The sequence below is a fragment of the Sus scrofa genome, chromosome 4, assembly GCF_000003025.6.
Source record: "Sus scrofa isolate TJ Tabasco breed Duroc chromosome 4, Sscrofa11.1, whole genome shotgun sequence".
In the NCBI taxonomy this organism is placed as follows: Eukaryota; Metazoa; Chordata; class Mammalia; order Artiodactyla; family Suidae; genus Sus; species Sus scrofa.
Window position 1 is genome coordinate 102,749,415 of NC_010446.5, and position 27,430 is coordinate 102,776,844.

The 27,430-nt window shown below is 39.5% G+C and overlaps 1 protein-coding gene across 1 annotated transcript in view; it reads left to right on the forward strand.

Moving 5' to 3' along the window:
- Window positions 1–27,430, forward strand: part of SPAG17 (sperm associated antigen 17) — a 229,749-nt gene that overhangs the window by 152,950 nt on the left and 49,369 nt on the right. The window contains 6 exon segments of the mRNA XM_021089972.1: window positions 4,785–4,960; window positions 6,698–6,815; window positions 10,319–10,342; window positions 10,345–10,496; window positions 11,573–11,732; window positions 23,491–23,708. Coding sequence (XP_020945631.1) covers window positions 4,785–4,960; window positions 6,698–6,815; window positions 10,319–10,342; window positions 10,345–10,496; window positions 11,573–11,732; window positions 23,491–23,708 — 848 coding nt within the window.

A 27,430-nucleotide genomic window follows, 5' to 3' on the forward strand; every position in this document is an offset into this window, starting at 1 on the left:
AAAAGTGGCATGTGGCTTGCCGGCGTAGGATGTTAGGTCACTAAGAATGAATGGAACGTTTTCACAGTAAAGCAGAAAGAAGCTGAAATTGATGGAGGTGTCAGTGCTGCCCCTGCAATGACAAAATGGTCTTCTGGGTTCATGACAAAGTGTTTGCAGAGACTGAAAAAGCATTTTGCTTGTGGCTAGGGGACATATCATAGAAGCCTGTCTCTGTTGATGCAGATTTATGCCTGAAAGAGCACTTAGTCTCTGTGAGCACTGCTGGGAGGAGGTTGAGGAGAGCGAGTGAAAGGGAGGAGTTTAGGGCTACTAAGAGGTGGCTGGCAAGGTATATAAGGTGCTACACCCTCAAGAACTTAAAGACCCTGGGACAGTTGACATTGGCTGATGCTGAGGCAGCATCAGTGTTCCCAAAAGACTCAAGAAACTCATAAAAGAGAAAGGCTACCTGTCAGAGCAAGTCTTCAATTGTGATAAAACAGGCTTGTCCTGGAAGAAGATTCTCAGTGGTATCCACATCCACAAGAATGCCAAGCAGACCCTGGGGTTCGAAGCCTGGAAAGCTCACCTTACCTCTGGTGCTGGGTGGCAACATAGCAGGTCACGTGATCAAATCTGGTCTATGAGTAAACTGTCCCTGGGCCCTTAAGAACAAAACCAAAAATTCCCAGCCATGTTTTAGCAGCAAAACAGGAGGGCTTGAGTAACACCATGTTCTTCTTGGAATGGTTCTACCATTACTTCATTCCTGAAGTGAAGAAATACCTCTAAGAGAGGGGGCTGCCATTCAAGGTGCTCATAATCGACAGTGCTCCCAAGCACCCCCAATTCCTCTGCCTCATCCACAAGAAACTAGAAGCGATGTTCCTGCCTCCTTCCTTCTGCAGCCACTCAATCAAGTCATCATCAAGGCCATTAATAGGTACCTTATACCCACTTCACCTTCAGGAAGATTTCTGCTGCCCTTGGTGCTAACCCTGACTGCAGCATTGTGGATTTATTGAGGAGCCTCACCATTGCAGTTGGAATTGTGCTTACTGCAGAGGATGTAGTGCCCTAAAGCCTGAGACAGTCAACGCGTGTTGGAAGCCATGATGAAGTGAGATAGATGATGATTTCAGGGCTTCCCAACTACTGATGCAGATGTCAAGAATATCTCAAATGTAGCAAGGGAAGTTGGAGGGGAAGGCTTTTCTGACGTCATTGAGGAACACATAGAAGTGTACCAAGGAGTCCTTACCAACAAGAAACTCAAAGATCTATGGAAGTCATCTCCAGATGACTGTGATGATGCAGAAAGTTTAGCAGAAGCAGAGCCATCAATTTGGACCCTTGAAAAAATGACAGTGGTTTCTCAATAGGTGCAAGTGTTAAATGGTATGATCCTCAAATAAAATCCACTTTGATGGGTTAAAGCCTCTGTGTGTCACCCAACAGGCTTACAGCCACTGCAAGACCTGTCTGATGATACAAGGAAAAGGAAGAAACCGCTTCCCATAACAGTGTTTCTAACCAAAGCATCTGCAGTTGTGAAGCCTAGACCATCAACACTTCAAGATCCTCATCCCTCAACCTCCAGAGATCCTGCCATTGGTATTATTGAGCCTCCTCCAAAGTATCAGCGTCTGCAATTAGAACCCAGTTCTTCTGACTAGATAATCCTTTCAACATTCTGTCTGAAGTCTTAATTTAGCTTAATGTCTCACCCCACTTGCCACATATCTCATCATTGTCTCACCACATTGGCACCGTAGGTACCATAGAGCAGTCATCATTGTCATCAACATCATCATACAAAAGAAGAACCAGGGTTTTGGTGAGTGTTAACACTGTGTGTGTGTGTGTGTGTGTGTGTGTGTGTGTGTGTGTCTATGGCTGTGTGTCTGTGAGAGAGGGAGAAGGAGAGAATGAATGAATGACTTTATATTTTCTCTGTTTTCTATATGTACTTATATTTTAAATATTCTGTGTTTTATTCTATGTGTTTTTCTTCTGGGTCATTAAACAAAAGCAATCTTTTGAAAGAAAGAAAATGCTACATTGTTGCAGATGTGTACCACATAGTTACGCCTGTGATGGTCATGTCCTTGCAACTGTGCTGAACATGTGCAGACTTTTTTCCTTGTCATTATTTTCTAAACTATACGGTATACAGCATAACAACTATTCATATCATATTAGGTATTATACATAATCTACAGATAATTTAAAGTATATTGGGGAATGTCCAGAAGTTATATGCAAATAAATACTATACCATTTTGTATAAGGGACTTGAGCATCCATGGTTTGGGTATTGATGGAGTGTCCCAGAACCATTTGCCTGTGGATACTGAAGGATAACTATGTAAAGTACAGCTTGTATGGAGGAGTTTGTGTCAAATGCCCTTCTTCTGGGTCCCCACAGTGCTTTGTACATCCCCTGTCACAGACTTAACACATGACATTGTATACCTGAGGTTCTATTCATTTGACCTGCCCATTAAAAATTCCCATTCTCTCATTCATCACTGGTTATGCAATTCATGGTCCATAGTAATAGGAACTTAGTAAATATTTACTGAATGAGTACATGGATGAGGACAAGAGGGAGGAGTTTCTAGCTGCCTATAGCTGGATGCCATCCACTTATTTATATTCTGTACTTTCTGTGGGTCAGGCGTCTTGCTCACACAGAGTCACTAGGATGAATAAAACCATGCTATGTCTACCCGAGCCATTGCCTAATGAATCAAGAAACCATAAATAGTGAAATAACTGCTTAAGTGCTAGAAATTATACATATACCAAGTACCGAGGACAGCCAGAAAATACTTGAGAGAGAAAACATAGCATCTGAGATGAGACTTTATAGATGAGTAGGAACTATGCAGGCAAAGCAACAAGGAAAGGGAATTCTAGACCATAAGAAGCATTCGCATAAGGACACAACTGTGCAAAAGCATGATGTCTTCACAGAAAGTTGAAAAGTTGAGTGTGACTGGAGTGGAGGAGGGTGATCATTGTGTGCCCCACGAGATTAATGAGTGACAGGGATTGTTAAGTGAGGAAAGGGAACTGACATGAAAAGATTTTATTCTAGTAAGATAATTACAGCAGGCATCTGGAACGTACACTGAGGTAGTGGTGGTAGGAAACGCCCGCTAAAAATCAAGAGAATGAGAATATGAACTAAGAGGGTAGGAAAAGATAGGAGAAGGATGATCTGAGAGAAATTTCTGAAGGCTCGGTGACTGGTTGGATATATAGAGCGAGTCAAAAAGAAAAAAAAAAAAACGCAAATGATCTCATCATTGAACTCAAGAAACAAAGCTCACGTTGGGTCATGGCATTGACTGAGGTTGAGAACGTAGGAAGGTTACCTGCTTGGAAGAGGAGGGACTTTCTGACTTTGCAGTGTCTCCGGTACCACAAGCAGGGGGAGATGTTGGAAATAGGGAGCTGGAAGTGAGAAGAAAGGTTGTGCCTTGAGATGTAAATTTTGGAGATATTAGCATGTGGATGACAGCTGGAGCCCCGATAGTGAATAAGAAACTCACCTTTAATATAAAAAATAAAGGTGCTCAGCCCTGGCTGCGCATCACAGTCACATGTGGTGTTTCACAAATTTAAATGCCTGGGCCTCATCCCCAGAGTCTGACTCAGTAGGTCAAGGTGGGGGCCTGAGCATTTTTTTAACTCTATAAATAAATATTATGGGCAGCCAGAGTTGAGAACATCTGCTGTTTAATGAGAAGGAAAGAAACCCTAACGACATTTAAGGGCTTAAAAAAAGAAGCAGCAGTAAAGGAGACAATAAAATGACCAGGCGGTAAAAGGAGATCCAGGTGGGGGTGTTACCTTGGAGCCCAGAGGTGAATGTAACTCAAGGCTCTGAAGTTTCTGACACAGTTCCTCCAAGGACTGGCTCTCCTTTTGGAATTCTGCATTAAAGCCCAGAATGAAGTCAGCCTTCCACAAGAAAACTTTCATCATCTCAGCTAGAAATAATCTACTTCCTTTCTAAATTTGCATTTGTATCCCTTATTATGTTCCATTTAATATGTCCTTGTATTGAAGCTATTTGAGTACAGATCCTATTTAGACTATTTTGACTTCATAAGATCTTTTTCTCCCCCATTTTTTTTTTTTTTTGTCTTTTTTGTTGTTGTTGCTATTTCTTGGGCCGCTCCCGCGGCATATGGAGGTTCCCAGGCTAGGGGTTGAATCAGAGCTGTAGTCATCGGCCTACGCCAGAGCCACAGCAACGTGGGATCCGAGCCGCGTCTGCAACCTACACCACAGCTCACGGCAACGCCGGATCGTTAACCCACTGAGCAAGCGCAGGGACTGAACCCGCAACCTCATGGTTCCCAGTCGGATTCGTTAACCACTGCGCCACGACGGGAACTCCTCCCCCATTATTTTTTACTGCTCCACATAGTTTACAAATAAAAGCCTCTCGATAAACATTTCTCAAAGAAGTGAAGAGATAAAACTAGTTACTGCACTATCATTAGGAGTTGACAGTCTAGATGGGAAGGCTAGAACATGTGACATAGTGACTCAGTCAAATATATCAACGTATTAATGCCTTGCACTTAAAATTTTTTCATATTTATAAATACATTCCCAATTTATAAATCAACTACATTACCCTTGAAACCTATGCAACTCATAAATCCTACTCAGCAAGGTAAACATTGCCAACTTGTCTAGATGTTTGAGATGTAAATTTTGTTTAACAAACACATCATATAGAAATGTCTAATTTACTTGTTTGCTCCTCTTTCTCTTTGTAGAGGATAAAGATCCTGACTTGGAAGAAATGTTGAATATCCCATCAGCACTTACGCCAACAATAATTCCTGCAATAGTGACTATACCTCAAAGCAAAGGAAAAGGGAAAACAAAAGGCAAAGAAAAACCCAAAGAATCTCTTAAAGAAGAGGACCCCCCAAAGGACGAAGAGAAAAAGGTGAATGGACCTTGCCATGGATTCCCAAACTCTCTTTGTCAACTTTATTTCAAATCATGAGTTATGTCAACAGTGTTATTATAGTGCATATACCTTACTGTGCAGATACATTAACAGTCCTCAAAATTTCAATTTTGAACGGACAAGAACAGCTCTGCACACAGGAGCTGAATTCCCAGGACACACACACACACACACACACACACACACACACACACACACACAGATATGTTGCAGACATGGCTTGGATCTTGTGTTGCCATGAGCTGTGGTGTAGGCCAGCAGCTGCAGCTCTGATTCAACCCCTAGCCTGGGAACTTCCATATGCCATGGATGCAGCCCTAAAAAAAAGTGTGTGTGTGTGTGTGTGTGTATATATATATATATGTATGTATGTATTTATACATACATATATATAATGTATGTATGTATAAAAATATATGTATGTATAAAATATATTTCCAAATAGTGGAAACACTTCCATTTGGTAGATTTAGACTTAGATATTGATGTGCTAAGGCTTCAGCAAGACTAAAGGAAAGCTCATTTCTAGTTAAAGAGTAGTCCACCCTCTACTCCCAACCCTTTACACACACACACACACACACCACACACACTCACACACATGCACACACTTTGACTATAAACATTTTCCTAACAGAAGCATACAGATCAAAAGAAGTTTGAGAAGAAGGAAACTACTGATCAAATCTTGACTCTTTTGGTTTTACTAGTACAGTTGTAGAGTTTGTGCAAAGTACAAATTCTCAATTTATTAGAAAGAAAAAAATGTGTTAAAAAGTGATCAGGGACCTGGATTTTCAGAGCCTGGCCCTTTAACAGTTACGGGGTTTGAATGTTACTTTACCTCTGCATTGTATTTACACAGCTTTATTAGATGAGTTTTCTCAAGGATACTTGATCCTTGTTAAGTAAAAATATTCAAGAATTGAGCAGAATATTCCCAGGTAGTTCATTCATTAGCCAAAAGCAATTTGGTGGCAGACCAGCCAGTCTACCCAACATTTTGGAAGGGTAGGGTGAATAGTTACTGGTTTTAAGTGTAATAATACATTTGTCATGGCTAGTATCCATGAGGATGTGGGATCAATCCCTGGCCTCATTCAGTGGGTTAAGGATCCGTCATTGCCTCAAGATGCGGTATAGTTCACAGGTGTGGCTTGGATCTCTATTGTTATGGCTGTGGTGTAGGCCATCAGCTGCAGCTCCGATTTGACCCCTAGCCCAGGAACTTCCATATGCTGCAGGTATGGGCCTTAAAAAAAGAAAAAAATAGAAAAATAAAAATAAAGACACATACCCTAATAGCACAATGTCGCTGGCATCCAAACTGTGAGAATTACATAAAGAAAGTAGTGGGGATGTTGGTCAGCCCTTACACCTACATGTGCAAACAGAGACATCTTTCAAGGTCTAGTTCAAGCCTCAGCTCCTCCATGACCCTTCCCTAATTATGCTCATTAACTTTGACATCTCCTTTTCTGAGGTAAGATGTGACAACCATTTGGTACTATTATTTAGCTGTTTCACATGTCTGTGTATTATTCTACAAACAAAATGCCAATTGCACAAAAGTAGAGACTCATACATCCTTACAGGTGCCATTGCAGGGCCCATTGGTCCTGGGCTAGTCACAGTCTAAGCATTCAGCAAGTCCTTGTCTAGTCAAAATCAATCAATAACTCACTGAGAAAATGACATGTTACATTATTACAGGAAGAAGAAGAACCAGAGCCTGTTTTACAAGAAATTGTTGATAGTCCCACCTTCCAAAACCTAAATGTGTCTTGCCCCAGTGGCCTCCAAGTGACCTTCATTGGGCAAGAGTCGCCAGGTGAGTGCTGGTCAAGCGGGGGGGAGGGGGACAGGAGGGAAAAAGTATGTAGAAAACTCTCAAATCACCATGGACATTGTGTATTTTCCTATCAGTTAAATATACTTCCTGTTGGGGTTCTCTTGTGGCATAAAGGGTTAAGGATCCGGCATTGTCACTGCAGTGACTTCAAAGCTCCTGTGGCTCAGGCTCAATCCCTGGCCCGGGAACTTCTACATGCCCCATGGGCACCGCCAAAAAATATGTGTGTGTGTCTGTGTGTACTTGTTGATAATGACTAATAGGCCAATAATAACAACCATTTTTGAGCACTGTGGGCCAGGCACTAAATAGTTAATATGCATGACAAAGTACAACTACTATCAGCTAATCCTAATCACTTCATTTCACAAAATACAGAAATTGAGCCATCAGGAGGTTCAGTAACTTGGCCCATGTCACTCAGTCCCTTAGTGTCAGAAATAAAAATGCCATTCTTGGTCCAGTGACGGCAAAGCCAATGCTCTTAGCAACAACTGCGTGGCCCCATGTTCTTGTCTCAACAGAGGGCCACTGGTATGGAACTTTACTGGTCTGATCAAAACAGAGGAGAGCGAGCACAGAGTAGGTAGAGATAAGTGCAGGTTAAATGGATGAAGAAAACCAATCTTGTTCCCAGGCATCAGTATATACATTTATTTTTTTATTTTTATTTTTCGTCTTTTTGTCCTTTTTTGTAGGGCTGCACCCGTGGCATACAGAGGTTCCCAGGCTAGGGATCTAATCAGAGCTGTAGCTGCCAGCCTATGCCACAGCCACAGCAGTGCCAGATCTGTCTGCGACCTACACCACAGCTCACGGCAACACCAGATCCTTAACCCACTGAGCAAGGCCAGGGATTGAACCCGTCACCTCATGGTTCCTAGTCAGATTTATTTCTGCTGCGCCACAACGGGAACTCCAGTATATACTTTTATAGAGTTTGTTATGTCTGTTGATTCTGTACGTGGCTCCTTATTAAAATGAATAAAAAGTACAGTAGGACTTCTTTAATTACCCTGATGGGGACGGGGATCCATGTTGGTGGTTGACTGGAATATTATTTAAATAGAGCCACTATTGCAGTAGAATTAGGAAAGGCAACAAAATAAGCACTGAGCTGGGACCTGAGCTCTGGTTAACTGCATGGCCCTTTCAATAACTTGCTGTCTCTGGACCATGTTTCTCCATCTAATAAATGTTATATCAGTGAATCCTATTTTTTCACAACCAGATAGCCTCTTTATTATAATTCGCCTATATATCGCATATTTGAAAAATTTATCTATCAAAGAAAAAGAGTATGCCTATTGAAAGATAATTCAGTGTTGTATTTACTTGCCAGCCAAATGAAAAGAAACTAAATGTTCAAGTTTATTTATTTTGTCTCAGTTGTTCTTTTCATTGGGCTTTCTGGATTATTAAAAATAAACCATGGGAGTTCCCATCATGGCTCAGTGGTTGGCGAACCTGACTAGCACCCACGAGGACGTAGGTTCGATCCCTGGCCTCGCTCAGTGGGTTAAGGATCCAGTGTTGCCATGAGCTGTGGTGTAGGTCGCAGATGCGGCTCAGATCCCGTGTTGCTGTTGCTGTGGCGTAGGCCATCGGCTGCAGCCCCCAATTCGACCCCTAGCCTGGGAACCTCCATATGCCGCTGGTGCAGCCCTAAAAGACAAAAAAAAAAAAAAAAAAACATGGACCCTAGGTTTTCCACAATGGGCACTAACTGTGTATGCCATGGCTGATGGCCACTGAGGGTCTTCTAAAGTCAAAGATGCTATGAATGTACTGAGAGGGATATTGTTTTCAAGTTCAAGGACATATTTGCTTACTTTCTTGATTCTGTTATGAAACTACAGCTTAATATCTGTTTCACTTGTCTTTTCTGTTACTTTCATTATCATACATTTGCATCTTTATGTCAGGCTAGACAATTTGATCATAATAACCCTGCCTGGAACATAATCTTTTTAAAACAGTCCCTATATTATGACTACCCTAGTACAAGTTTGAACATCATTACGACATAAATACCAAAGTAGCGCTGTCTTCATAGGGTCAGCCTTGAACAAGGGAGAGATGGTCACATGGCATAAGAAGAAAGAGCCTAGACTTGAGTTCTTTCCAGGGTGACCCTTCCCACCTGATTTATTCATTTATAAAATAGTGTCATATACGAAACAGGGTTGTTATAAGCATTAAATGCGAAAATACTTTCTAATTTGAACATCTAATTCCGATGTTAGGTTTTCGTTTTGGTTTTGGGTTTGTTTTTTTTTTCTTTTTTTTGGTCATGGTAGCAGTGGTTGTTTTCACAGCGTAGAGACCTGGTACAATCTCAGCTCTGCTTTTGCTAGCTGTGTGACCTTGGGAAGTCAGCCTCCACTGATTTAGCGAACAACTCTGGAAAATGAAAATGTCCACCTTAAAGGGTTATTGAGGTGGGCTGGATAAAATATTCAGACAAAGCATTTAACATATAGAAATATCTCAACAAATGTTAATTACCATATCAATATTACTCCTCTGATTTGAAGGGTACCGTGAACGGTGCTTATTCTAAAATATTTTCCAACCGGCCTGGTACAGTCTCTTGAAATGGCATCATTTCATGTTAATAAGCAAGTGTATAATCTGAGAGAGGAAATTATTCAGTTAGCAGAAACTGAGTAGCTGCTGTGCCAGAAATTCTCAATGATAGTGCTTTCTTTTGAAGGGCTGTATTAGGTGGTTTTCTCCTTGATTGCCAGCTAAGAATAGAACCCTGAGAGGAGTTCCCATTGTAGCTTAGCAGAAACTAATCTGACTAGCATCCATCAGGATGCAGGTTTGATCCCTGGCCTTGGTCAGTGGGTTAAGGATCTGGTGTTGCCATGTGGTGTAGGCTGGAAGCTGCAGCTCTGATTTAACCCCTAGGCTGGGAACCTCCATGTGCCATGCGTGTGGCCCTGAAAAAAGACAAAAAAAAAAAAAAAGTAATAGAACCCTGAGAAAAATCTAGACTTGGTTAGAGATGAGAGGATTATGTTAACTTTGAAAGATGATAAATGATTTCTGAAGGGCAAATCTGAGCAAGTGACTTCTCCAGGGGCTCCAGAGAACTAGGGGACACCAAGGGAGCATTGTGCATTCAGGGATGAGCACTCCCTCAAAGGTGAGAGGAAAATACCAACGGGGAGAAAAGGGAGCATGTAAGAGGGCATAACTGCCGCTTCCTAATTTTGCCCTGAGATGTCCTGAACATCGCTAGGGATAAAGGCTTTTACCTGGAGAAAGTACCTGCTAAGTTCTTGTAGCTGACCTTATTTACTACATGTGACTGTAAGAAAGGCAGCAAAGAACACTCCTCGGGGTCATCTGTCAAGACATGAAATAGACAAAACATGCAGTCAAAAGAATGAAGAAAAAAGTAAGCAAGAAGATAAAGTTCCAGCCACACGGCATTGCCCAGTTCAGAGTTAAGCCTTTTTTTTTTTTTTAAGATCATTATGTTATAGATGAGGAACCTATTGGGACATCATGGTCCGACAGAGCTACCCCCAGAAGGTGAAGCACTATGAGTTCTACAAAACGGTGATGCCACCGCTGGAGCAGGAGGCCTCGAGAGTTATCACCAGTCAAGGCACTGTCGTCAAATACATGTTGGATGGATCTACACAGGTAAAAGGAGTTTGGAGGTAGCAGGTACCAACTATTACATATGGGATGGATAAACGACAATGTTCTACTGTGCAGCACAAGCTACTATGGTCAATAACCTGAGATAAACAGTATGGAAAAGAATGTGAAAATAATGTTTATATACATGTAACTGAATTACTTTGCTTACAGCAGAAATTAACACATCATTGTAAATGGACTATATACTTCAGTAAAAAAAATTTTCAAAGAATATGTTAAGATAAATTACTCTTCAGGAGTTCCCATCGTGGCTCAGTGGTTAACGAATCTGACTAGGAACCATGAGGTTGTGGGTTCAATCCCTGGCCTTGCTCAGTGGGTTAAGGATCTGGTGTTGCCGTGAGCTGTGGTGTAGGTTGCAGATGCGGCTTGATCCTGTGTTGCTGTGGCTGTGGTGTAGGCCAGCGGCTATAGCTCCGATTCGACCCCTAGCCTGGGAACCTCCATATGCTGAAGGAGTGGCCCTAGAAATGGCAAAAAGACAAAAAAAAAAAAATTCTCTTTTCGACTACAAAGTAAAATTCAAACAAGCTAGGGTGAGGAAGAGTATTATGATAGGGAAGAGAAACAACTCATTTGAGAACAGGATAATGCTTTCAAATGGCAAAACATAATGTAGTTAGAAGAAAAAAGACTGTAAAGTATGCAACATACTAGATAACTATTGATAGAAACTAAACATTCAAAGATGTCATAAAGTTTTAAATGTAGTCACTAGAAAAACTGAAATAGAGTGAATAATTTCCCAGTTACAAGGAGGAAGAGTGGAGGATGGGAAACATAAAACAAGCCGATCTAATAAAAGACAGGAAATAAAAAGAAAAAAGCAAAATAAAAAGTGAATGGAAACAAAGTAATACTACTGTGCTGATTATTAATCTGTTGTCTCTGAGCTCCCAGTCTACTCTCCTATAACATGCCTTCTGCTGCTGAGTCTAGAAGTCCGCAAATAGCATTTCTTTGAATTATATTTAACCTATTTCAGTTCGACACACAGTGTTGTTACCCATTATTTCCTCCCTTCCAAGAGTGCTAAGCTTTTCCTTTTTCTTCAGATTCTCTTTGCAGATGGTACTGTGAGCAGTAGCCCCGATTCAGGTCCTATTGGTCCTCCTGCCGACATGCCAGCAACCCCTCACAGTGGGGACCTGATGGACACAGTTTCTCAGCAAAAATCAGAAACAGCACCTTCAGAGATTGTCGTCACAAAGAAAGGTAATAACAAAGCCTCTCAACTTTCAATAGATTTGATAAATCCAAGGGCTCAATACATGTTCAGTATTATTATTGTGCTTATCTTTTCATTGAACATATTCATTCACATTCGCATATGTACAGATATCAATGGGAATCCCAGCATTAGGAGCTGTTCCATGAATTGTTTTTATCTCAGTAGTACATAATGAACATTTTCCTATGTCATCCTGTACTCTGACCCAACATTAGCTTGAACGCCTGGGCTCATGTTGTAGAGTTAGATGAGCAGTCAGAGATATCAAGGTTCTGTGTAGGCTGCTCTGTCCTTATTTCCTCAGAATTAAGGAAAGGCAGCCACGTCAGCTCCAAGTGTGAGGTCCTCTCATCGTAACTTCCAAAGCAGAAGAGGAGGGTGGACACAAGAGCTTTCCCTATCTCTCTTTATCAGGGAGGAGAATATCTCCAGATTCCACCAGCACCGCCCCTCCCCCACCAACCCCACTCCAGCGGCTCTCCTTGAATATTCATTGACTAGACCCCACAGGGACTTAGGTGAGGAAAATACCGTGTGACATTTGCGGCTTTTCTCTCAGGAGATAAGTACTCTTAGTAGGGACAAAAGGAGGTGGATAACAGTTGGGTAAGCAATCAGCAGTATCTACCCTAATCTGAATTACAAACCTTCTCCCTCTAAGACAGTTCCAGTTTACACCCCTATCTCCAGCACAGTATGAAAATGTCTACTTCCTATAACCTTGCCAAGGCTACTGTCATTCTTTTCATCCTACTCAGTTTGTTAGACATTGGATGCATCTTATTATTATATTCATTTGCATTTATTTGCTTATGGCTGAGATTAAACATCTAAAGCTGTCTGATGCTTTGTGTGTGTGTGAAGTTTCTTTTCACCTCTTTCCTTGGTTTACTGTTGAATGGTCATCAGTTTCATTTTAAGAGCTCTTTATGTATAGGAGATGTGTGTTTGTGTACTAGACACAATTCTGGTACTTTAATATATTAAATCTTCCCAACAACTCTGGGGGTATAATCTTAATAATTCCAGTTTCCAGAAATTGAGACACAGAGAGAACAAGTAACTTCCTTGAGGTCTCTCAGCTAGTAAGTGGTAGAGCTGGGACTTGAGTCTGAGCAACTAAACCCCAAAATATACTGTCTCTCATGCATTACAAATTTTTCTATTTTTCATATGCCTTTAATAATTTTAGCCTAATGATTTAAGATATTGAAAATATTTTCATATGCTTATTTAACAACTTTATATCTTATTTGATGAGGTGTCTTGATATATTTTGCCACCTGCCTTTTTTCTTTTCTGTTCTTTCTTTCTTTTTTTAACAGTCAAACCCACAGCACAGGGAAGTTCCCAGGCTAGGCGTTGAATCAGAGCTGCTGCTGCCAGCCAACACCACAGCCACAGCAATGCCAGATCCAAGCCACATCTGTGACCTATACTGCAGCTTGTGGTAATGGCAGATCTTTATCCCACTGAGTGAGGCCAGGGATCAAACCTGCATCCTCACAGACACTGTGTTGGTTTCTTAACCCAGTGAGGCACAATGGGAACTCCAGTGCTCCCCCCATTTTTATGACCCCACCCATGGTATATGGAATTCCCAGGCTAGTGACTGAATTTGAGCCACAGCTGCAACCTGAACCACTGCAGTCAGATACTTTTTTTTTTTCATTTTTAAACTTGTATTGAAATATAGTTGATTTACACAGTTGTGATAATTTCTGAAGTACAACAAGTCATTAAGTTATACATATACACACACCCATTCTTTTTCAGATTCTTTTCCAATACATATTATCGCAGAATATGGGTAGAGTTCCTTGTGCTATACAACAGTTCCCAGTTGGCCAGTGAGTTATATCTTAATGAAACTGGGCCTTTTTCATTTTATAATTTATTTTTTTTTTCATTTGTTAAACTTTTATTGAAGTATAGTTGATTTAGAATGTGTTGTGATAAATTCTGCTGTACAACAGATCTATATTTCTGTTTTTGTGCTGTTTTGATTACTGTAGCTTCATAGTATAATCTGAAGTCAGGAGCCTGATTCCTGCAGCTCATTTTTCTTTCTCAGGATTGCTTTGGCTGTTTAGGGTCTTTTTGTTTCCATAGAATTTTAAATCTTTTTGTTCTAGATCTGTGAAAAATGCCACTGGTAATTTGATAGGCATTGTGTTGAATCTGTAGATTGCCTTGGGTTGTATAGTCATTTTGACAACATTGATTCTTCCAGTCCAAGAGCATGGTATATCTTTCCATCTGTTTGTGTCATCTTTGATTTCTTTCATCAGTGTCTCATAGTTTTCAGAGTACAGGTCTTTTGTTTCTTTAAGTAGGTTTATTCCTAGGTTTCTTTCTTTATGATGCACTGGTAAATGGGATTGTTTCCCTAATTTCTCTTTCTGATCTTTCATTGTTAGTATTTAGAAATGCAATAGTTTATGTGTATTAATTTTGTATCTTGCAACTTTACCAAATTCACTGATGAGCTCTAACAGTTTTCTGGTAGCATCTTTAGATTTTCTATGTAGAGTATCATGTCATCTGCAAGCAATAATAGTTTTAGTTCTTCCTTTCCATTTGGATTCTTTTTATTTTTTTTCATCTTGCTTACTTCATGATTGTCATGGCTAGGACTTCCAAAACTATGTTGAATAAAAGTGGCAAGAATAGACATCTTTGTCTTGTTCCTGATCTTAGCAGGAATTCTTTCACCTTTTACCATTGAGAATGATGTGGGTTTGTCATATATGATCTATTATTATGTTGAGGTGGGTTCCCTCCATGCCCAGTTTCTGGAGGGTTTTTATGATAAACGAGTGTTGGATTTTGTCAAAAGCTTTTTTGGTGTCTATTGAGATGATCCAATGGTTTTTATTCTTCCATTTGTTGATGTGGTATATCACACTGACTGATTTAAGGGTATTGAAAAATCTTTGTATCCCTGGGATAAATCCCACTTGATCATAGTCCATGATTCTTTTAATGTATTGCTGGATTCACTTTACTAGAATTTTGTTGAGGATTTTTGCATCTGTGTTCATCAGTGGTATTGACTCATAATTTTCTTGTTTTGTGGTATCTTTTTCTGGTTTTGGTATCAGGGTGATGGAGTCGTCATAGAATGAGCTTGGAATTATTCCTTCCTCTGCATTTTTGAAATAGTTTCAGAAGGATAGGTTAATTCATTTCTAAATATTTGATAAAAGACACCTGTGAAGACCTCAGGTCATGAACCTTTTTGTGTTGAAAGTTGGGTTTTTTTTGTGTGTGTGTGTGCTTTGGAGATCTTTAATTTTTTTAATTTTTAAAAATTTTTGGTCTTTTTAGGGCCACATCTGCAGCATATGGAGGTTCCCAGGTTAGGTGTCAATTGGAGCTGTAGCCACTGGCCTACACAACACCCACAGCAACACCAGATCTGAGCCACGTCTGCAACCTACACCACAGTTCATGGCAACACTGGATCCTTAACCCACTGAGCAAGGCCAGGGATTGAACATGCGTCTTCATGGATGCTAGTCAGATTTGTTTCCACTGAGCCATGATGAGAATTCCATGTTGGAAGTTTTTAAATCACAGTCTCAATTTTAGTACTTGTGATTGGCCCGTTCATCTCTTCTATTTCTTCCTAGTTTAGTCTTAGAAGAGTGTATCTTTCTAAGAATTTGTCCATTTCTTCTAGGTTGTCCATTTTATTGGCATATAGTTATTTGTAGTAGTCTCTTATGATCCTTTGTATTTCTGTGAAGTCTGTTGCAACTTCCCTTTGTATTCCTAATTTTATGGATCTGAGCCTTTCCCGTTTTTTCTTGCTGAGTCTGGCTAAGGGTTTGTCAATTTTGTTGATTTTTTTTCAAAGAACTAGCATTTAGTTTCATCTACTCTATTTTTTTTGTTGTTGTTGTTTTTATTTCATTTATTTATGCTCTGATCTTTATGATTTCTTTCCTTTTACTAATTTTGGAATTTGTTTGTTCTTCTTTTCTAGTTGCTTTAGGTGTAAGGTAGGCTGATATTGCTGTAAATCACTCTTAGAACTGCTTCTGCTGCATCCCATAGGTTTTGGATCATTGTGTCTGTGTTGTCATTTGTCTCAGGTATTTTTTGATTTCTTCAATGATCCATTGGCTGTATAGTGACGTATTGTTTAGTCTCCATGTTTTGTGTTTTTTTGCATTTTTTTTCTTGTTTTTGATTTCTCGTCTTCTAGTATTTTTGTCAGAAAAGATGCTTGGTATGATTTCATTTTTTTTTTTTAATTTACCAAGGCTTGATTTGTGGCACTGTATGTGATCTATCCTTGAGAATGTTCTGTGTGCACTTGAGCAGAATATGTATTCTTCTGCTTTTGGATGGAATGTTCTATAAATATCTATTAAGTGCATCTGGTTTAATGCATCATTTAAGACCCATGTTTCCTTGATTCTTCTGTCTGGATAATCTGTCCATTGCTATAAGTAGGGTGTTAAAGTCCTCCACTATTATTATGTTCTTGTCATCTTCTCCTTTTATGGCTATTAATTGTTCCCTTATATATTGAGGTACTTCTACATTGGGTGCATGTATATTTTGTTGAATTGTAAGTGTAACTTATGTATTTTGGATACAAGTTCATTATCAGATATACAATATGTGAATATTTTCTCCCATTCTGTGGTTTGTCTTTCCACTCTCTTGATGTCTTTTTTTTTTTTTTTTTTTTGTCTTTTTTCCATTTCTTGGGCCACTCCTGCAGCATATGGAGGTATAATTGGAGCTGTAGTCACCAGCCTATGCCAGAGCCACAGCAATGTGGGATCTGAGTCGCGTCTGCAACCTACACCACAGCTCATGGCAACGCCAGATCCTTAACCACTGAGCAAGGCCAGGGATCAAACCCACAACTTCATGGTTCCTAGTTGGTTTCGTTAACCACTAAGCCACGACGGGAACTCCAGTCTCTTGACGTCCTTTGATGAAATCCAATTTATATACTTTTTTCTTTGATTGCTTGTGCTTTTGGTAACATATCTAAGAAACCACTGCATAATCCAAATATTTATTCCTCTGTTTTCTTCTAGGAGTTTTCCATTTTAGTTTTCACATTTTTTTTAATCCATTTTGGTTTAATTTTGTATATGGTGTGATACAGGGGTCTAAATTCATTCTTTTACATTTGTTAAAATGACAGTTATTTCTCCTATTGAATTGGTTGACACCCCAGCCAAAAATCAATTGACCATAAATGTAAGGATTTATTTTTGAAATCTTAATTTTATTCCATTGATCTTTATGTCTGATCTTATACCAGTATCTCACTGTCCTGGTTACAGTAGCATCATGGTAAGTTTGAAACTGGAAAGTGCAAGTCATCCAACTTTCTTTTACTTTTTATTTTATTTTATTTTTTGCTTGTCAGGGCTATACCTGTGGCATATGGAAGTTCCCAGGTTAGGGGTCGAATCAGAGCTGTAGCCACCAGCTTATGCCACAGCCGTATCAGTGCAGGAGCTGAGACAAGGCTGGACCTACACCACAGTTCACGGCATTGCTGGATGGTTAACCAACTGAGCATGGCCAAAGATCAAACCTGAATCCTCATGAATACTAGTCGGGTTCCTTTCCATTGAGCCACAGTGGTAACTCCCTCTTTTACTTTTTCAATAGTATTTTGATTATTCTAGGTCCCTTGCATTCCTGTGTGAATTTTAGAATAAGCTTATCAATTTCTGCCAAAGAGACAGCTGGGATTTTTAGAGAGATTCTATTAAATAGGTTGATAAATTTTGAGAGTGTTGCCATCTTAATAATATTGTCTCCCAGTTCATGAACATAGGATATCTTTCCATTTATTTAGGTCTTCTTTCTCTTTTATCAGTGATATTTTGTAGTTTTCAATGTGCAGTAACTCGTCTTGTTAAATTTTTCCTAAGTATTTTTTTCTTGATACTATTATAAACAAAATTATTTTCTTTATTTTTGGATTGTTCACTTATTCCAATACATTTTTTTTTGTATATTGAAATTGTATCCTGAAGCCTCTCTGAATTTTAAAATTCTCATTGTTTTTGATTTGTGGCAACTCTGGAAATAAGATTCCCCACCTGCAGGGTCTGTTGTTGCTGCTGTTTTTGCTGTTTGTTTAGTGACTTTTCTAAATAAAGTCTTATTTCTTTTGTCCTGTGTGGCCACTGAGGTTTTTGCACAGTTTAACTTAGTTGTCAGCTAATAAATGAACAGAGATTTCCTTAAATGCCTCAAACCAAAAAGTGTCCCATCCTTTGCCAAAGGGCTTTTTGTGCTTTGGGGTGTACACCTTCATCACTTTGGCAGTTTAGAGCCTAGCCTAAGCCTCAAGGTCAGCCAAAGGTGAGAGATTCAGTATTGCTCAGGGCTTTCTTGGGTATGAATACAGTCCTGCATGTTCATGTGGCTTTCTAGATTCCCAGGCAAATGTCAAATTTTCTCAAAGCCCTCTATGGACATAACATGCTCTAGTTTTGCCTGTTAAATTTTTTGGTCAGCCTCTTATTTGCCCCAGCTATTATTGCTGCCTCAGATTTCACATTATGAATGATTGCCCCAGATTGTTTCAACAGGGGCCCCAGGAAAAGATTATTCACAATTAATGAATTCTGACTCACTCTCTCTCAGGTCAGAGTGAGGATTTCCAGGGAGTTTTCAGACAAGCGGGACAACAATTCTCTGGAAATAGGAATAGGAATTATAAGTAGAGTTCCAAGCCTATCTGCTACCTCCAGTGGTTGCTAGGCTGTTTTTTCAGTTACTGCAGGTTCAAGGCCATTGTTTTTCAAGGCTCCTATGGGGCTGGAAATAGGGGAGAATGAAGGATGGGACTAGGCTAAACTATAACACGGCAAAGCAATTGATCTTGCTGCAATTCACCTGTTTCCTCTGAATTCCTCAAACTGTTGTAATCCTTTATTTCCAGAGTTCTGAAAAAGTTGATTTTGATCATTTTTTCCAGTGTTCTCACTGATTTTACTGAGTGGATTTTCAGAGGTGCTGATTTGCCATGCTAGAAGTGCTTCTCCCATCTCTCAAGAAATAATATTTAGTATTTTCATTATTTTCTCAGTTTTAAACATTTTATGATTTCCATTTTAACCTCTTCTGACCCACAAGTTATTTAAATTCATTTCTAAATTTCCAAGCCTGTGAAATTTTTCTAGTTTTTTAATAACTGATTTTTAAGTAATCCTTTGAAATTTTTTGAAGCATGATATAGTCAAGTTTAAAAAAATTTTTTTACTATGTGTTTGAAAGGTCATATATCCTGCAGTTATTGAGTCTGGTGTACCCTTTATATCTATGAGACCAAACTTGTTAGTTGCGTTGTCCTATTTATATCCAAGTTTATGGAACTTCTCTGTAAAGGGCAAGACAATAAATATCTTAGACTTTGTGAGCTATATGGTCTTTGTCACAACTACTGACTCTGCCATTGCAGCATAAAAGTAGCTTTAGACAATATATAACTACATGAGCATTAAACTTCTATATATGGACACTAAAGTAGAATTTAATAGAATTTCCATACTTAACAAAATATTTTTCCTTTATTTATTTTTATTTATTTTCTTTTTAGGGCCACACCTGTGACACATGGAAGTTCCCAAGCAAGGGGCCAAATCAGAACTGCAACTACTGGCCAATACTATAGCCACAGCAACACCAGATCTGAGCCACATCTGCAACCTACACTGCAGCTCATGGAAATGCCATATTCTTAACCCACTGAGCAGGGCCAGGGATCAAACCCACTTCCTCGTGGATACCAGTCAGGTTCATTACCACTGAGCCACAACAGGAACTCCTTTTATTTATTTATTTTTCTTTTTAGTCTTTTGATTTTTAATTATCTAGAAATGTACAAAGAATTATCACTTCACAGACTGTACAAAAAGAGACAGTAGGCTATATTTTTCCCTCATGTCAAAATTTGATAATTTTATTCTATATCCCTACAGACATTTTAAGGTACAAAGTTATTCAGCAGAAGTATGTTTGAATTTCCTAAATGGGTAGAATAGCCTCTTCGTTCCTTATAATTTAATCCTTATTTCTTTAAATATGAAATAATTGCATCTTTTTTATAGTTCTCGGATGTGCCTTTGTATATATTTGAGGATATGATTTTAGATACTTACAAATTTAGAATTGTCATATCTTCATGGGGAATTTAAGTTTTTATCAGTACATAATGAATTTTTCTACTAGAATTCTTTTTGCCCTAATGTTGATTTTGCTTATATTATTATGCCTACATCAGCTGTTGTTTAATACTTTCCCAGAATAACTTCTTCCATACTTTATTTTATTTTCTGTAGCTTATGTTTAAAATTATCTCTTGGGACTGCAGAGTCTTTTATGGTCTAGTCTCTGAGTTACACATTGTCACTTCTGCCTGATTTTGTTTGTTAGATACAAAACTAGTCCAGGGAAAGAATTACTCAAAAGGTGAATACTGAGAGTTGGGGATCATTGGAGGCCATCTAGAGTTGAACTAAGTCAATCAGAAAAAGTCAACAAATCAAAGAGACTTAGGTCATTTGGTGCTTATACTGAAAAGAATAGCCCCATATATTAATCTTTATGACTAGCCCCTGTTGGAGTAAAACTAGAATTCCTTGTAAAACAACAGTAATAACAATTAGAGTTTACTGAATCCTTATTTTATTTTCATAACACCTTGTAGGGTGAGGGAGACGGATACTATGATCCATGATCCTCATGGCATAGATTGGAGAACTGAGGCCCAGATTGTTCACAGAGTAATGGGACGGGGCACATATTTAGTATTTAACCTGAGTTGTTTTTTTTTTTCTTTTTCGGCTTTTTAGGCCACATCCACAGCATATGGAAGTTCCCATGCTAGTGGCTAAATTGGAGTTACAGCTGCCAGCCGACACCACGGCCACAGCAACGCCAGATCCAAGCTGCGTCTGTCCTACACCACAGCTCACAGCAACACAGGATGCTTAACCCACTGAGTGGGGCCAGGGATCAAATCCACATCCCCATGGATCCTAGTAGGCTTTATTATTGATGAGCCACAATGGGACCTCCCCTGAGTTCTTTTTCTTTTCTACCTCTTTCTATTCTTTCCCCTAAAGATGATTTCAGTTACTTCTGTTTTATATAGCACAATTTAATTTGCCACTTTAAGCATTAAAGACCTGATTTTTTTAATGCATAAAAGAGAAGTTTAAAACACTATTCTTGTAGTGTCACTTTTCTGTCAGCAAAAAAAATTTTTAATTAAAAATAAACTTAAAAAATAAAGTTGTCTCTTGGGAACAGCGTATAGGTATATATTTTAAAATTTGAATTTGAAAAGTTAGTGTTTTAACTTGAGGTTTTAGTCTATTTATTGCATAAGAGAAATTTTCTGAAAATGTCTTTATTCTTGAAAGATCATCTCACTGGGTATAGAATTATAGAGTAATTGGTATTTTGTCTCAGTATGTTGACAATATTCTTCAAGTTCTTCTTGCTTCCAGTATTGCTGTTGAAAAGTTTGTTGTCAGTCTAATTGTTGTTGCTTAGAAGACAATCTAACAGCCTTTAAAATGTATACATTTTTTTTTTTTTTTTGGAGTTCCTTCGTGGCGCAGTGGTTAACAAATCCGACTAGGAACCATGAGGTTGCGGGTTCGGTCCCTGCCCTTGCTCAGTGGGTTAAGGATCCGGCATTGCCTTGAGCTGTGGTGTAGGTTGCAGACTCGGCTTGGATCTGGCATTGCTGTGGCTCTGGCGTAGGCGGTGGCTACAGCTCCAATTAGACCCCTAGCCTGGGAACCTCCATATGCTGTGGGAGTGGCCCAAGAAATGGCAAAAAGACAAAAAAAAAAAAAAAATTCTTTTTTTAAATCACAATTTCAATAGATTTAACTAGGTGTGGATTTCTTTTTATTTATCCCAGTGGGAATACATTGGGCTTCTTGAATCTGTAGATTAGTATTTTTCATTGGTTTTGGAAATTTCTTGATAATTATCTCTTCAAATACTGTTTCTGATCCATCTTTTTCTCTTCTATAATTTCAGTCAAACTTATATTAAAGAACTTTAACTCTCTGTCATTACTTGTATCCCACTGGCTCTCTGAACTTCATTCTAAATAATTTCTATAGGTCTATCTTTCAGTTTTCTTTTAATGCTCTGGAATAATAAATGGGTTGAAATTAAATCTTAGGGCAATGGAAAGGCTTAGTTAAATGTATCTCTATTTTTTGGTAATCCCCTAAATATGGATTCTTAGGCCAAGATCTGTACCCTGATCCAATTTCATGGTCTGAATCTAGAGAATCTTCGTGGAGGCAACAGTCTTTTACTTTTTTTTTTTTTTTTTTTTTTTTTGCAATTTGTTTCTGGTTTGAGTTCACGTCATCATTGAACTTGATAACACTGGTAAATCTTGCCTACAGATTAATCATTATTATCCATACAGATGGGCTAAATCTACCTTGATAGAGGATTGAGATAATCTTTACAGAGTTCCATGTGGGTTTCTTCAGTTCTACCTTGCTGGTCCAGTTAGATGATGGTGGGAAGGGTTTTAGAGGGAGGTACATATCAGATGATTATCAATATAGTAATTAAGCTGCACCAATTCTCTCCCAACGATATGCCTGGTTGGTAATGTTCTCCATATCCAGGGCTGAAGAAATATGGTTCTTATGACTGAAAAAAATGACAAAATTAGGGGAATGATGAGTTAGAAACCTAGTAAAATACTAAGTCAAAAGAAAGCATCTGAAAGTTTAATAGATACATAGGAGAAAATACAAGTTTTAAAAAAACCAGGTAATATCACATCTGTACTTCGATAAAACTTTTTAAAAATGAAAAAATATAAATAATGATCTTTGATGAGGTATACATTTATTTTTTAAAAATGAAAACAAACAAACAAACAAACCCAGGGTACAGGATGTTATATCTGGAATCCAAAGAATATAAGGAAGATTCAAAATACATAGAAATTGACCAGAATAGGTATTGTGCTGTAGAGAGTAAGCTGTGTATGCATGTCTATGTTCAGGGCGAGGCGGTGGGAATCTAGCCAGGGTTAAAGTATCAAGACTAAGGAGTTCCTGTAATGGCTCAGTGGAAATGAATCCAACTAGTAAACATGAGGTTGCAGGTTTGATCCCTGGCCTTGCTCAGTGGGTTAAGGATCCAGCCCTGCTGTGAGCTGTGGTGTAGGTCACAGACATGGCTCGGATCTGACATTGCTGTGGCTCCGGCATAGGCCAGCAGCTACAGCTCCGATTTGACCCCTAGCCTGGGAACTTTTATATGCTTTTTGCTAAAAAGCAAAACCAAAAACAAACAAACAGATTAATACATTTATAACCTGACATTTTTCCTTCTTAAGAAATAATATACTTGGAGTTCCCATTGTGGTGCAGCGGAAACAAATCCGACTAGGAACCATGAGGTTGCAGGTTTGATCCCTGGCCTCCCTCATGGGTTAAGGATCCAGTGTTGCCGTGAGCTGTGGTGTAGGTCACAGATGCAGCTGGGATCCCCTGTGAACCTCCATATGCCTCGGGTGTGGCCCTAAAAAGACAAAAAGAAGAAAAAAAAAAGAAAGAAATAATATACTTGAATATCACTTAGAATTTCTATGCCACAGTGTCTGAGGTAGCCTGCACTATATTAAAACAATGAATAATTGTATATAATTGACATATAGTTATATTGTTGTGTTTGATTTTATTTGAACTTCCACAGGTAAAAGTCACAAAAATCAGTCATCAATGGCACAAAAGAATGAAAGCCATGAACCTCCCCCAGAAGTAGTTCAAACAGTAACTCCTGTGGAGGTTCACTTAGGCACCTGGTTTACAACTACACCTCAAGGAAATCGGATCGGCACCAAAGGATTAGAAAGAATAGCTGACTTGGCCCCATTTTTATCCTTTAAGGCCACAGATCCTGTCAACGGAACGGTATGGCCATCTAATATATTTTGCAAATTATTCTAAATCATATGAGTCACACAGAATAGTGCTTGTCAAATGATAAATTTTCAATAACTATTTGTTAAGTAGTGGATGCATGGATGGATGGATGGATCCATCTTTCCAAATCTAGAAACATTGTGTGGTTCATTTGACCAGTATAGTGTATCGTGAAATACTAATTTTTGAAGTGAGAGGCAGAGCATGCCTTTTCTTTACCACTTTTATGGCCTATGATTAGTGATAGTCTATATTTCCTGATGTTGACGGTGTTTGTTTATATGTCCTATATTCTGGAAGTGAGGGTCTCTGCCTTATTGCCGCTACTTGCCTGTACCTGAAATGACGTACGGAAATTTGTTCATGGTCCTTGACTTCAAAGAACTTATAATATATTTCATGAGATGTTCACATTAAATCACACAAGACTTCAACACCACCACAAAGCAACTATAAAAAAAAAAAAAGTTTTATTTATAGCCTAAGAAAAAAGTGACAAATAAGTGGTATAGAAAATAATAGTTTTGGAGTTCCTGTCGTGGTTCAGTGGTTAACGCGAATCCAATTAGGAACCATAAGGTTGCAGTTTCGATCCCTGGCTTTGCTCAGTGGGTTAAGGATCCGGCGTTGCCGTGAGCCGTGGTGTAAGGTGCAGACTCGGCTTGGATCCCACATTGCTGTGGCTCTGGCGTAGGCCAGTGGCTACAGCTCCGATTCGACCCCTAGCCTAGGAACCTCCATATGCCGCGGGAGGGGCCCAAGAAATGGCAAAAAGACAAAAAAAAAAAAAAGAGTTTTGTTTATCTGTGAAGCAGACTTGAAATCGAAACTCCTGGGGTGAACAAGGGCATCTGCTATGTGACAAGTCTGTTACATACATCCTGTCATGCAGGCTCCACACAGTGTATAGTTTACTGATAAGGAAGCTGGGCTTCTGTAAGTTGTGTGGCCAGGATATTAAGTAATGTGGTCTGGTTTAGAACCCAGTTGTTGGTGACTGAAAACTGGGCTCTTTCCATTCCTTAGCCATTCTGCTGACGTCATATGTGGCGCTTTGCAGCACCCTCTCAATCTAAACAAGACAGAGGATTTCCAGCATGCCTTATCTCTCGTTTGTGGACTTCCAGCCCTTGTTTACAACCATAGGCTGCTAGTTGAAAGCAAAATGTCTGCTTGCTATTGAGATGCATTCCATCCTCCAACCAAATGTGTTTTCTTCTTCAGTCTACTTTTGAAATAATTGCATGCTCTCTTGCCTTCTTTTCTATTTTGTGAGCTCAAAATACACATCATCTCGGGAAGGTTTTTTGGATCACTTCAAATACCTCACTTTACCTCAGCCCCCATACAGATTCTGTGGCTTAAAATGCAAATCTGATTTCGCATATTCCAAATTCAAATACTTCTGGGTTAACCACACATGGTTTCCTCTGTGGATGCCTCGCACCATTATGGAAGCACAAACCAACATCTGAGAGCCTGGATGTAAGCACAGACACCCAATAGTCTAATCACAGCAACAGCAATGGTAATATTATTGCACACCCACTGTGGGTCTTTTCTCAGTGCTCTCCACACACTAATTCATTTACTTCTCACAATAACCTATGTCGATTCTGTTTTACGTATGAGGCAGCTCAGCTACAGACAAGCTAAATAATTTTCCAGGGTCACAGAGCAGGTGGCAGATGCAGAATGTGCACCTGAAGTTTCTAGATCTGAAGTGCTTAACCCTAGGGCAATTACTAGGAGCTGGTGAGCATGTGAAACACAGTTGAAAATGGATGTGTGCTTTCAAGACTTCTGACTTAAAGTATCACATTTTGGAGGAGTGGCCCTGACCTCGTATTGAGGCAGACATGGGTTTGAACCCCAGCCACATTTCTTACTAGATGTATGACTTTGGCTATTTCTAACCTAGGGTTCCTTATTCCTAAAGTGGAGATAATAGTCATTACCTAAAATAGTTGGGAGGAGTAATACCAGATTTAGCACAATCAGGTTTTCAGTAAGTATTCTTGCTATTTCGTTCTTACCCCCACTAAGAATAAGGATTATCCCAGCCTGTGTTGATCAGAAAATGTCAGTGTTATGTGGTGTTATAAAATGCTTCAATAATTCTAAAGAATAATATGTAAATATCTATACTAGATAAAGAGCTAGTGTTTGTCATTGCTCACTTGATTGATGAAGTAGGTGTTAATTACCTTGCCAGCATTGCCTCATTGAAGCCACATGGCATCTCTGAAGAGTACACCAGCGTTGGTTTCATTTTGCAGATGAGGAAACTAGAAGGGTTAAGCACTTTGCCCGAATCACCCAGCTGTCAGTGGAGCCAGAATTTGAACTCAGGCAGTTTAACTCCAGATCTATGCTCTCCATCACTGTATCCTACAGAAGTATTTCTTGTTATACACACTCAATAGATCTGTAGGTAGGGAGATATTGATACAGAGAGATATGCCTATCTATATCTATCATTGGCTGAAAGTACCAAAGATGAGAACCTAAAATAACTGTCAGCCTGTTCTCCTCTCTTAAATATAGTGATTTCAGCCTACTGTAAAAAGACAAAAAGGTAATTATCACCTGCTCCCAAAAGCCCTAGACACTTCAGCCAAAAAATATCTAGCAAACTCACTCTCACATCCATCTGGACTCTTTAGTAAGAATTGTGTCCCTTATGATTAGGACAATACAAGTTAGAATATGTGATGAGAACATGCATTATATAATTTGTAACACACTCTTGCCAATGGGGGTCTCCAGAAGCAAACCCTAAGATAAAGTTTGGGGTACAAGATGAGGGACACCATTTGTGAGAGAAGAAGAGGGGAAGAGGAATTGGCAAAGAGCAGAGCTGAGCTGTGGTGCCTCAGTCACCTGCCAGGAACTCAGGAGCCAGAATCCTCTGTCCCAGTGTCCACGTCTGGGAGTAGGAACCAGCCTCACTCAGTCATTGGACACACCTCCCCTGAAACAAAGTGATTCCGGCAAAGCATCTTCCTGCAGCTGAGACAGATGCTGCAAGAGATGACATCTGGAGGCTGTTTGCCAAGTGCCCTCCCCATAGCTAGGGAGCAAGTCCTGTCTTGAAGGGAGACCTGGGTCATGCATCTCCTGGGGGTTTAGAGCTTGGCTGGTGAACCACTTAGCTGTAGCATATAAAGGTCTGCTTGTTCTTTTAGATCGAAGCACTTCCCAGGACTAACTGAACTTCTTCTGTGCTTCCTACTCAAGTCCAAATACTTAAAACCCTTTACGAGTGCCCTGCCACCCCTTGGAATAAAGGCTAACATCCTTCATATGGCTTAAAGGTCTCCCCAATTTGGTCTCTCACCTGCTAGCTTTTCTCCTGCTTCTCTATCCACTGCTCGCTGGAGTCCTTTGCATCTCACAGGCCTTTCACCCACATTTCTCCCTTGTACTGACACACAAAATCCAAGCTCTGGCATTGCTTCCAGGGGGAGGCCAGACCACATCAGAACCCTCACTAAGACATGGTGGTCCCCTAACTGGCTCCTTTAGCAACTTCTGTAATGTGGGTCCTTCCTCTGGTCTGTAACTCCTAGAGGTTAGGGATTTAAACTTGAGTCGTGCTCATCATCGTATCCCCAGCACCTCCCACAGTTCATGCCAAGGAGTCAGCACTCCGTAGGTCTGCATTCACCTGGACTGCTTGGGGTAGATCTGGAGCCTCTGGGCTGATG